A 13181-nucleotide genomic window follows, 5' to 3' on the forward strand; every position below is an offset into this window, starting at 1 on the left:
CCTTCAAACAGGACTTGATACTATAAAAAACACACACACACACACACACACACACACACAGAGAGAGAGGACTTTTGGGCAACCATCTTAACGGAATAAAGCAAGCGTAGCAAGTTATATAAGTGTTCAATCTTTTTCTTTATGAGACAAAAATATTTATTTATATCTGTTCATTTTGTTTGTGCAGTAATACAGATGATATTTTATTTCCACTGTCACACACACAGAGGTAAAATAATTTCTCCATCATTACACTTTTGTCTGAACTTAATACCTAGTGAAGATTTTTCCGGCAGACAATCAAAGGTGATGTGATCATTATGTTCTGCAAACATCTTTTGATGATTACTATAGGCCAAATCTATCCCTCTTTCATCCATTATCTCCTTTGTCACTGTACAGGGCTCTGAAATAAACCCAGCATGTCACTGTCAGTGTCACAATATACATTCATTAAATAATCATCACAACCTACAGCTTAAACTACAAGATTACATCATGATGCATCTATATGATATATATGGTGAAGTGTGTTCATACTTACTTAAACACTTAATAATCCCAGTCCATTGGCCTTGCTGACAGGTCAGGTATCTGGTGTAAGGGTGTTGCTGATCCATTGTGTATTTATTAAAGCAGCTGTATTCAACTCTCTCTCCTGTACTGTATTCATTTTTTGTCATTTGTACTGTATCTGCATTGTTCACTTGTGGAGGTGACCCACATCTCCCTGAGCCTGTCATCACTAAGAAAACATGGCATTAGTAAATCTCTAATATGAGAATGAGGTAATTAAAAAAATGTTTAAGAAAAGGCTTTAATGTGTTTGTCACGGTCACCTGCTGGAGTGCCCATGAACTCTGTTAGAGAGCACTCCACCGTGGACTCTTGTCATATGTTTTGGACTCCATTTCCCATGTATCCCTTTCCCCTCATGTTATGTCATGTCATTTGCTACCTGTGTTTGTGTGTAATGTTCTCATTGCTTCCTAGGTTGCATATGTCACGTTCTGATTGGTTCCCTAATTCTATGTGTCTCATTCTTATTAGTGTTCCCCTGTGTCCAGCATAAAAGATGCCTACACCTGCTCCTTGAGGCTGATTATTTTATTCCCTTGTATCTAGTTTCTGTGTTTTGCAAGTTTACCCTTGCTTTGACAGTTTCCTAGTTTTTTGATTGTTTGCTGCCTGCCCTGACCCTCGCTTGTTTAATCGGATATACTCTTTTGCCTTGCCTGGATTGTACTGTTTTGCTGCTGTTTGACCACATCTTTAAATAAAGCCTGCATTTGGATCCCCAACTTTGTTGCCGGTCTCCACATTACAGTGTTCAAGAGATATTCCAAATAGTTTATTTTATATATTACAGTCAGAATGGTATAATTGATTGACTGAGCTCCTGATTTTGTTAATTTGCATATTGTGAGATTTAATAGCAGAACATACCAGCGCACAGTGGGTTTGGTGTCCATCCGTCTCGTGTACATGTGGCCTCTTCTGCCATTTTTTCATACCCAGACTCACAAGAGTAAATGTGTTTTGATCCCATTGTTATTTCTCCTCTGAAGTTTTCTTGTGCTTTAAACACATGCTGGTCGAGTGGAACTTCACATGTACTCTCTGAATCAAAATACACATGCTTTCATTAAAATGCATTGAATTTATCGCCAAATGGCGGTGGCCCTCATTTTCTTGAGACTGTCCTCACTAAAAAAAATGTGGCATTAGTAAATCTCTATACAGATTTAATAAAAAAAAATAAATCTAAATAAATCTAATAAAAAGTATACGAAAAAAATTTATGTGTTAAAGATATATTCTAAAAATGGTACATATATTAGACTCGTCAAATTTAATAATACACAATTCTTAAAAAGTAAGGTAAAAAAGTAAAGTTAAAAAACAAATTTTAGTCAATTCTATTTCTTTGGGAATGATTGTATATAGCACAATGGCGCTAAGACAATAAATTGATGTTAATTCTAGAGATAAAATGTGTAGCACATGAGTCATCAGTATCATATTTCCTGTATTGGATGCAGCCTGTCCTTCAACAAAAAAAAACGATCCTATAGGTCGTTTGTGCCAGTGGGGGAAACTGGGCATGGTTGTAACACCAACACTTCCACTTATCAGGGATAAAGCTAGGAGTGCCGTAATAATGTCGATATGTTCATACTCTTAGTTCTTCTCAGAGGGCAGGCTTTAAGTATAACTCATTTGAAGTTTTGGTGCTGCATATAACATTATCTACAGAATCATGTGCTAGTGATAAATCTTCTGTCATGTTTGTACTGGCTACTGTATACAGGCCACCAGGGCACAGCACAGATTTCATTAAAGAATTTGCCGATTTTCTAACTGAGTTAGTACTGGCCGCAGATAAAGTCTTAATTGTTGGCGATTTTAATATCCATGTTGATAATGAAAAAGACTCATTAGGATCAGCTTTTTTAGACATTTTGAACTCCGTTGGGGTTAGACAACACGTCTCTGGACCTACTCATTGTCAAAATCATACTCTAGATCTAATACTGTCACATGGAATGGATGTTAAAATGGTTGAAGTACTGCAGCAAAGTGATGACATTTCAGATCACTATCTAGTCTTGTGTGAACTCTGTATAGTTAAACCTGTAAACTCTGCACCTTATTACAAGTATGGTAGAACCATCACTTCCACCACAAAAGAAAGCTTTCTAAATAACCTTCCTGACTTATCTCAATTCCTTAGTTCATCCAATACGATGCAAAAACTTGATGATGTAACAGAAACTATGCACTCTCTTTTTTCTAGCACTTTAGATACAGTTGCTCCTTTGCACTTAAAAAAGATAAAAGAAAACAATCTGACTCCATGGTATAATGACAACACACGCACCCTAAAGAGAGCAGCCCGGAAAATGGAGCGCAGGTGGAGAAAAACCAAATTAGAAGTATTTCGTATTGCCTGGCGGGAGAGTATGCTGTCATACAGAAAAGCATTAAAAATAGCAAGATCTGATTATTTTTCATCCCTTTTAGAAGAAAACAAACACAACCCCCGGTATATATTCAGTACAGTAACTAAATTAACGAAAAATAAATTATCAACAGGTGCTAATATGCCCCAAGAGTATAGCTGCAATGAGTTCATGAATTTCTTTACTTCTAAGATTGATACCATCAGAGATAAAATTGTAACTATGCAGCCGTCAACTACAGTTTCACATCAGATAATGAGCTTTAGATCCCCTAAGGAAAAATTACACTCTTTCTCTATTATAGGAGAAGAAGACTTGTACAAACTTGTTAAATCATCTAAACCAGCAACATGTGTGTTAGACCCTATTCCATCTAAACTATTAAAAGATCTGCTTCCAGAAGTCATAGATCCTATTTTGAACATTATTAATTCATCATTGTCATTAGGTTATGTTCCCAAAACCTTTAAACTGGCTGTAGTTAAACCTCTCATTAAGAAACCACATCTTGATCCCAAAGACTTAGTAAATTACAGACCAATCTCTAATCTCCCTTTTCTGTCAAAGATACTAGAAAAGGTAGTATCCTCACAACTGTATTCCTTTTTAGAAAAAAATGGTGTCTGTGAGGATTTCCAATCAGGTTTTAGACCGTACCATAGTACTGAGACTGCTCTCATTAGAGTTACTAATGACCTGCTTCTATCATCTGATCGTGGTTTTATCTCATTATTAGTGCTATTAGATCTTAGCGCAGCATTCGATACTATCGATCACAACATTCTCTTGGATAGACTAGAAAACTATGTTGGCATTAGAGGAAGCGCCTTAGCATGGTTTAAATCATATCTATCTGACCGCTATCAGTTTGTGGCATTAAATGAGGAGGTATCATATCGATCAAAAGTGAAATATGTAGTTCCTCAAGGCTCAGTGCTAGGACCGTTACTTTTCAACCTGTACATGTTACCTCTGGGAGATATTATCAGGAGTCATGGTGTTAGTTTTCATTGCTATGCTGATGATACTCAACTCTATATTTCAGCGCAACCTGGTGTTAAACACCAAATTGAGAAACTAACAGAATGCATAGTCGATATAAAAAGCTGGATGATGAGTAACTTCTTAATGTTAAATTCTGAAAAAACAGAGGTGCTAATAATTGGACCTAAAAACCCAACATATAATAATCTAGAACACAGCCTATCACTTGATGGCTGCTCTGTTAATTCTTCATCGTCAGTTAGGAACCTAGGTGTGCTGTTTGACAGCAATCTTTCCTTTGAAAATCATGTTTCTAGCATCTGTAAAACTGCGTTTTTCCATCTTAAAAATATATCTAAATTACGACCTATGCTTTCAACCTCTAATGCAGAAATATTAATTCATGCGTTTATGACCTCAAGGTTAGATTATTGCAATGCTTTATTGGGTGGTTGTTCTGCACGCTTAATAAACAAACTTCAGCTATTCCAAAACGCAGCAGCCAGAGTCCTTACTAGAACAAGGAAGTATGATCACATTAGCCCGGTTCTGTCAACACTGCACTGGCTCCCTATCAAACATCAAATAGATTTTAAAATCTTATTAATTACCTATAAAGCCCTGAATGGTTTAGCTCTCAATACAGCGAGCTCTTATCACATTATAGTCCTGCACGCGAGCTCTTATCACATTATAGTCCTGCCACGTCCGCTGCGTTCTCAAAACTCTGGCCATTTGATAATACCTAGAATATCAAAATCAACTGCGATTTGCGGCAGATCATTTTCCTATCTAGCACCTAAACTCTGGAACCATCTCCTAACTCTGTTCAGGGAAGCAGACACACTCTGCCAGTTTAAATCTAGATTAAAGACACATCTTTTTAACTTAGCCTACACATAACACACCAACACGCCTTTTATTATTCAAATCCGTTAAAGGATTTTTAGGCTGCATTACTTAGATTTGCTGGAACCTGGGAACACTACTCCTAAAATGACGATGTACTTGTGACATCGCTGTAGATATAAAATATAATGGCATCTACGCTAATATTAGTCCTGTCTCTTTCTCAATCTGTTTTCAGTTTGTATCCAGACTAGATGGTGGATCAGCACCCAGAGATTATGTTCATCAGAGACCAGAACACCTAGATGCGCCCCGTGGACCAATCACCAGATCCTGATGCACACACACACACACACACACACACTAAGTCATTTACACTACCTGACACAGCTGCGTTTAAAATTGAACTGGAAGTTAAGTGCTGGGCGTCCGGTCAGAGGAGAACTGACCCCAACCGAGTCTGGTTTCTCCCAAGGTAAGTTTTTTCTCCATTCTGTATGCATGGGGTTTTGTTTGCCTTGCCGCTGTCGCCTCTGGCTTGCTTGGTTGGGGACACTTAACTTCTAGTGACTATCGTTGAATTGACTACAGAGACCGTCTCTGCATTTAATAAAAAATTGGTCACTCTCGTCATTATACATCCCTGTCATTATACTGTACAGTGCTTTGATGCAACCTGTGTTGTTAAAAGCGCTATATAAATAAAAATGATTGATTGATTGATACGTTCTCCTTGATCTCATATGAATGATTCTCAAGGCTGTAGATATATATATATATATATATATATATATATATATATATATATATATATATAGCTGTGTCTTTTGTGAAGATAAAATGATTTTTGAAGAAAAAATGTAAGAATCCAACAAATCATTTTGCTTAGTACTTAAACCGTTGCAGATGAAATCATATAACATTCCTTAGAATAAATTGTAGATTCTCAGGAAAATTGATTGCTAATTATGCTAATACAGCTAGCTAAACATTGGATGACTGGGGTGGGATAAGTTGTAACACAGTTTAGCAACTGAGAACTTTTATGTTGTCTACATATGGAGCTTTTTTCATCTCAAAGTCAAAGGAAATGTGGATAAAACGAGTCTGCGTTATTCGCTTTTTTGAGTTGTTATCGGGAATAATATTTGTACCTTGGAATGTCATGACTGACCAATCGGAATCAAGCATTGTAGAAAGCCTTGTAACAGTTTAATTCGAAGCCCAGCCACCACAAAATCAAGCATACCAACATTTAGATCACTTGGAGGTTAAATGCAGATTTGAAATAATATCAAGAAATAGTTCAGTAGCTATGATACTGCTTTTGAAATCAAATCTTTGCATAGTTAAGACAGGAAATACTGGCATCTAACACTGTCTTGATGAAAACACTCTTAAAAAACAAAGCATATGCCATAAGCATAAATAGGAAATATTGAATAAGTGTCCTAAACTCCAGAAACATTGGTGTCTCATTCTGTGTGTGTGTGTGTGTGTGTGTGTGTGTGAGATTCAAATTCAGATGTAACCCGCTTTGTAATAAAATTTATTTTTAACTATTATATTGTAACTAATTACAGTTACATTTATTCTATAATTGAATTACGTAATTCCATTACATGTATTTAGTTACTTCCCAACACTTTTGCAGAAACAATATAGTGACAATTAATTTGACCGCTTTGACCTTCTGTGTTTACCTTTACATGTAGGGAATGGGCTGCTCCATTTTCCGTTTGACTGGCAGGTGATTTCTCTCTGTCCTGTTAAAACCTGTCCTTGTCCATTGCATGAAAATGTTACATTATACCCAGGTTTTACTGGACACTCAAAATCAGGAAATAGCTCCATTTTCATATTATTCTGTTTCGAGCTTAGAAGACATCTTACTTCTGGAAAAGGACAAAATACTGGTCATTGCAGTGCTTATCTTCTTATTTTTGTTATTTATTTTTTTAATTTTTGTAGATGAAATTCAGAAGTTCACAAAATTAATTTGGTCCAAATGTACCAGCAAGTGATTTACTTATTTATTGATCTATAGTGGAGACTAATCAGCTCTTAATAAACTCACTCAAGAGATGAAAAAACACAGCAAACAAAATCTTAAAAAAGTAATTTCCAGTGTGGGACACAGTTTATGTGTGAATGTTAACACAGTTTTTATCTCTCACCTCTCTTTCACCTCTTTTTTCTCTTTTACTTTTTTGTATCAAGAATAAATAAACACACATACACATAAATATATTAGACAGATATTAGACATGTTCTGTCTGCCTGCCTGTATGTATGTTTCTTTGCGCTTTAGTAGAAGATTAAAGACTATTGAATGTTATACGCTCGCCGAGTGCTCCTTCTCTACAACCACACCGTGACAACTGTCATTCTCTGAGATTTATTTTGTTTCTTACTTCAAGCGTCTGATCTATGACTAAAAAAACACAATATGATGCCCTGAACTACTAGCAGGCTGTATAATACAGCATTTTTAAAAAATGACTCCTGGGTAAAAAAAAAAAAAATAAATAAAATGACCCAACGTGTAAATGAGCAATCGTATCCAAAAATAACATTTTGGATTACATTGGATTAAATATGTATGTGTGTATATATATATATATATATATATATATATATATATATATATATATATATATATATATATATATATATATATATATATAATAAAAACATACAGTACACAAATATATGCAAACCAAAACTGATGCGATTAAGCACGTTGTAAATACACATGCACACACATTACATAATAAATATTTTAGTAATTCTTAACCTTCACATCGTGGATACGGGTAATTCCATTTTCCATTTGAAAGGCATTCAATTGTTTGTTGTCCTTGCATCTTCAGGTTCATATTAGTGCAGCGAAAAACTAAAATATGTCCAGGTTTATAAGGTGGAGAAATACCTGGATGTCCGATTAAAATGTCAACCTTGATGAGCTGTTCCTCTTCACAGGTAACTTCTGTAGATAGGAAATAAAATTCAATCCTTAATAAAAGAAGACTGGTAAAGTTTTACTGGAATAAAGCAAAGCAGAGCAGATCAGTTTAATGACAGATAACTTTACTTTAAATGTACACCCATGTTTGGGTTTTAATAATTCTTCGTGGAAAATGATATACAAACATGTAATATGTTAATGCATGTCTGCCTGTGCATTAAACAATTTTACCTTGAGCATTTGTTGATAAATCCGTGATCATTAATAGAAGAAAGAGAAACATCTTTAATTTAATTTTAAGCTGTAAAAAATGACAGATGGTTTAGCAGTTTACAAAGTTAATAAACTGCATAAACAATATTGACTCAATAACCTACCAATTATTTAGTTATTTTACGTATTTGAATCAATGCAAATACTTATGAAATGAATACTTATGAAAAACTCTGATTACCTGTTTTCCAAAAGATATATTCATGAACTCTTAAGAGCAGTGGTGACATGAATCTAGGAAGTCTGTGTAATGTAAACAAAAAGCAACTGTCCCCTTCCCTGGCCCCACCAAACAGGACTCAGATCAACGCCCCCAAAAATGATTTGTTAAAAAACAGCCCTCTTCTTCAGAAATTCATCTTCCAGTTCAACTTGTTGACTTCAATTTAAATATTTAGTGGAAAATGTAAAATGGACAATAATTGAATGGACTTATTCTAAAAGAAATGGATCTATTTTACATAGACTTGTCAGCTCTGAAAGTATGGGTACAGCAGGCGATCCAGTTTGTTCTTTTAATAGATGAGGACTGTATCAAATTTCCATAAAGAAAGCACACAAACATTTCCATACAGCAGTGTTTCTCACAGATTTAGGCCCTGTTCAGTTGTACGTGGTTATTTTCAAAACAAAAGGAAATAAATGTGGACATGGCCATGGTTTTGTTTTGTACTATAATATTTAAAAAAATATATATTTCAAGTTTTGAAAAACTTACATTTTTAGTTGGCTATTTAAGTATCTAAATAAATAAGTAAAAGTACTATACCAAAGTTTCATTAAATAAACAAGTCAGGTCAGGAAAACCTTTCTTTGAATGAACACACATATCCCTCAGGTTATTGAGCATATTGTTATTGTTCTTGTATATTGTCTTTGGTTTTTTATGATATATAACTAGTTAATATCACCTCACCATTTTTGATCTCTGTAGAATTGTCTTCACACAATCTAAATGAGAGCATATATTATATGTTGATACTTATGCAACATTTTAAGGTCATAAGAATCTTTACTAGTTGTCTATCAACCACTCTAATACAGTGTATATGCAAATTACCATGCTTAGAGACAAATTGTCGTAAAACTCTCTTTCCAAAAGTTCAAGATATCATTGGCTCTTTGACCCACAGGGGTTTCCATCACAGACTCACAATGCGTCACTTCAATGCTCTGCTTCAGACTACAGCCTCTTCCACGACTCAGATACTGGCACCCCAACTCTAGCAGGCTGGGAACAGCCCAGCTGCTGTACTGTGGGATGCTGAGGAGATGAGAATTTGAGCAATTCTACAACCCTTTTGTTTTGTGGTCAGGCCTCACAGCCTTGACTTTCCATTCAATCAAAGATCCTTTGATCTCAGTCGATCTCCCTCTTAGCTCTTTTCACCTTCTACCTGGGAAGAAGCTCTCAATCATCATGAGTCAGGACATCTTTGGAGTTTATCACTCTTCAAACCGGAAGAAAGTGAGTGCAAGTTCAAAACCTTGGAACATCAAGACTTTCATCCGAGACTGCATCTGAACCCTTGTCAATGAGGCAATGCAAGGATTGTACATTTGACTAAACTAACTAGAGGACCCTGTTATAAACAACGCTAATGGTTTACAGGTTGTTAACTGACTTTACATAGCTTCATTCTCTTTGCACTTTATTGTGTATTTATGCATGTGTGTTGAGTTATGTGAGTTAGTGTTTAGTTAATAAAACTTAATGTCATTTTCATACATGCACATCTAAAGAATTATACATTTAGTATTTGTTTAGTTGTTTGTTTGTTTTCTTTTTCTTGCAATAAGTCCAAAACCGACAAACTGAATTTTTTTATTTTTATTTTATTTGATCAGCTCCATTTATTTTTGCTTAGTAGCTAAGGTTTCATCTGTGTTTTATATCCACTGTCATACACAGAGATAAAGTCATCTCTCCATCATTACACTTTTGTCTTAAAAGTGATGTGATCATTATGTTCTTTTGTTGATCAGTGAAGGCCAAGTCTATCCCTCTTTCAGCCATTATCTCCTTTGTCACTGTACAGGGCTCTGAAATAAACCCAGCATGTCACTGTCAGTGTCACAATATACATTCATTAAATAATCATCACAACCTACAGCTTAAACTACAAGATTACATCACGATGCATCTATATGATATATATGGTGAAGTGTTCATACTTACTTAAACACTTAATAATCCCAGTCCATTGGCCTTGGGGGACTATTTTCAAGTCCTGCATAATATCATTGCACCTGCTGCACTCATAGTATGGCAATGAAGTTTCTTGATCATTACGCTGGAATGAGAGTATCTGGTTATATCGACCTAGCTAAAAATCACAACTTTTAATTTTCTTTTGGTCTTAGTATGCAATATAACTATAGAAAAGTCAAGTTTTAAATAGGAAAAATGTTGGATCTCTTTGGTCATTTTTGAGCTTGATGCTAATGGTCTAATCAATGGTCATTCAATGATCTATGCTAAGCTGCAGCTACCGCTAGACCAAGAAATTGGCTGAATGGATTAAAAAGCAGAAAAACTCAACTGTTTACCTCTAGTGAAGTTTTGGAGCAATTTCGTTCTTCCGGTTCAAAAATCAAACTTTAACCATGTCACAAAAAGGAATGTATATGCCTTAATTTGGAGTGTTGATTGGCTGCTGAGGCTAATGTGTATGCATCTACATCATCAGTTTTCTGAGCTTTTCTGAGTATTATTTATGATCCAATTACTATGTTGTATTATGCATGAGGTTGTCTTACACCTGGAAATTAAAATTAAAAGTTAGCTGCGTTAGTATCACGCAATGAGTTTTTACAACACTCTTTGCAGTTCTTATTCAGTCTTCAGTCTTAAGTCTTTGTAAGCATATTTCATATTATCTCAAGCTCTACACCTTTCTTTCTTGCTTGCTTTTTTCTGCATTCTCATGATTTAGGTTTGGTAGTGGCCCATATTTTATTTTTGGACTTCTATCACCAAGCAAATGTGGCGTTAATAAATCTTTATTAGCTAGATTTTGTTTCCTGCTGCTAAGCCGTATGACTCTTGGAACTATTAATGAAATGGTCATTGTTAATGTGTTTAAAGAAAACGATCATTCTGTTGAAGTGTTTTTAGAAGTTGTTGTTGGAAGGGTTGCTAGTTCACTCTGATTAAACTGGTTTTCTGAAGAAAATCAGGGTAGTGTTAATGTCATACTGGCACATTATTAGTTCATGATTTTGAGTTTTTTGGATACAATCTAGGTTAGCACCCGTACATCCCTTTCAGACAGCTTGCTCTTGTTGGATGTGGTTTGTCCTTCTTGGTGGTATGCTGACATTACCCTGGATACCATGGCTCTTGATACATCACATTTTTAGCAAAGCTGTGATATTATTCTGCTAATTAAACCTTCACACTCTTCTCTTACTGGTGGAGTGTGCAATCAATGAAGACTGGCCTCTAGTATATCATGACAGTATTGCTTTATACCTGCACATATCAGATACAGTTGATCCCATTTTCCATTTGACAGGCATTCAATCATTCGTTGTCCTTGCATCTGCAGATTCACATCAGTGCAGCGAAAAACTAAAACTAAATATCTAGGTTTATAAGGTGGAACGATACCTGGATGTTCACAGGTAACTTTTGCAGATTAAGAAATAAAATTAAATGATTATTAAAAGATATTTGTTATAATTTTACTAAAATAAAGCAGAATAGTTGAATGACTGCTAACTTTTCTTAAAATTTAGACCCACATTTGGGTTTTATGGTCAGTGAAACTTCACGGATAATGAACAAAAAACCATATATAAATTCAGACCAGCATTATAAATAAATGTGATATAAAAAACACAATGTTTTTATTTATTGTGCAGCATATTGGACATTTTTATTGGACATTATTATTGTCTTACCTTCAGCATTTGTTGAGACATTCACGTTCAGTAATTCAGTTTAAAAACCTAATAGTACTGATTGAATCATCTATCAAATATCTAGTCTTTAAAGGCTGATTCACTTTCCTTTTTTTTAAACACACATCAATCTTAAATGTTAAACATGAATTAGCACTGATGAAAAACTCTGATTACTTGTTTTCCAAAAGATGTTTTCATGAACTCTTAAGCGCGGTGGTGATATGAATCTCTGAAATCTGTGTAATAGATATAAAGCAACATTCCCCTTTTCTGCCCCCACCAAACAGACTCAACTCAATGCCCCCAAAGTGTGATGCAATCTAAGAAAATTCGCCACATGGTGAAATACCTTCTTCTTCTTCTTCTTCTTCCGCTTATCCGGGGCCGGGTCGCGGGGGCAACAGTCTAAGCAGGGACGCCCAGACTCCCCTCTCCCCAGACACTTCCTCCAGCTCTTCCGGGGGAACACCGAGGCGCTCCCAGGCCAGCCGAGAGACATAGTCCCTCCAGCGTGTCCTAGGTCTTCCCCGGGGCCTCCTCCCGGTGGGACATGCCCGGAACACCTCCCTTGGGAGGCGTCCTGGAGGCATCCGGAACAGATGCCCGAGCCACCTCAGCTGGCCTCTCTCGATGTGGAGGAGCAGCGGGTCTACTCCGAGCTCCTCCCGAGTGACTGAACTCCTCACCCTATCTCTAAGGGAGCGCCCAGCCACCCTACGGAGGAAACTCATTTCGGCCGCTTGTATCCGAGATCTCATCCTTTCGGTCATGACCCAAAGCTCATGACCATAGGTGAGAGTAGGAACGAAGATCGACCGTAATCGAGAGCCGCCTTGCGGCTCAGCTCCTTCTTCACCATGACAGACCAGTACAGCGACCGCATTACTGCAGAAGCTGCACCGATCCGTCTGTCGATCTCTCGTTCCATCCTTCCCTCACTCGTGAACAAGACCCCAAGATACTTAAACTCCTCCACCTGGGGCAGAAGCTCCCCACCAACCTGAAGGGGGCAAGCCACCCTTGTCCGACTGAGGACCATGGCCTCAGACTTGGAGGTGCTGATTCTCATCCCAGCCGCTTCACACTCAGCTGCAAACCGCCCCAGCGCACACTGTAGGTCTTGGCCAGATGTAGCCAACAGAACAACATCATCAGCAAAAAGCAGAGAAGCTATTCTGTGGTCACCAAACCAGACCCCCTCCGGCCCCCGGCTGCGCCTAGAAATCCTGTCCATA

At 36.6% G+C, this 13181-nt stretch overlaps 1 protein-coding gene and 1 long non-coding RNA gene across 3 annotated transcripts; both read right to left on the reverse strand.

The window, feature by feature from the left end:
* Positions 1-119: 119 nt before the first annotated feature.
* Positions 120-8342, reverse strand: cfhl5 (complement factor H like 5). Of its 2 annotated transcripts, XM_043222503.1 has the most exons (7): positions 8219-8342; positions 7996-8065; positions 7594-7785; positions 6500-6691; positions 1447-1620; positions 545-745; positions 120-406 (listed from the first exon to the last, which is right to left on the reverse strand). In XM_043222503.1, exons 1-7 carry the CDS (start codon positions 8240-8242, stop codon positions 216-218), a joined length of 1044 nt encoding a protein of 347 aa, XP_043078438.1. In that variant the 5' UTR covers positions 8243-8342; the 3' UTR covers positions 120-215. The 2 variants fall into 2 exon arrangements, with proteins under 2 accessions (XP_043078438.1, XP_043078439.1); XM_043222504.1 differs by lacking the exon at positions 7996-8065 and having other exon boundaries at positions 8219-8305.
* Positions 8343-9940: 1598 nt separating this feature from the next.
* Positions 9941-12313, reverse strand: LOC122327280. Its single transcript, XR_006247628.1, has 3 exons — positions 12296-12313; positions 10217-10331; positions 9941-10080 (listed from the first exon to the last, which is right to left on the reverse strand). It is a non-coding gene; the product is annotated as an uncharacterized LOC122327280 (long non-coding RNA).
* Positions 12314-13181: the final 868 nt, after the last annotated feature.

The sequence above is a fragment of the Puntigrus tetrazona genome, chromosome 22, assembly GCF_018831695.1.
Source record: "Puntigrus tetrazona isolate hp1 chromosome 22, ASM1883169v1, whole genome shotgun sequence".
NCBI lineage: Eukaryota > Metazoa > Chordata > Actinopteri > Cypriniformes > Cyprinidae > Puntigrus > Puntigrus tetrazona.

Excerpts from the sequence above, each read along its gene's own strand:
- cfhl5 (XM_043222503.1), bottom strand. The coding sequence starts at position 8,242 with ATGAATATATCTTTTGGAAAACAG. Across the intron at positions 7,786-7,995 it reads TTTATCAACAAATGCTCAAG|AAGTTACCTGTGAAGAGGAA; the intron begins GTAAAATTGTTT and ends TCCTATCTACAG. Across the intron at positions 1,621-6,499 it reads CCCATTCCCTACATGTAAAG|AGAGTACATGTGAAGTTCCA; the intron begins GTAAACACAGAA and ends ATTTTGATTCAG.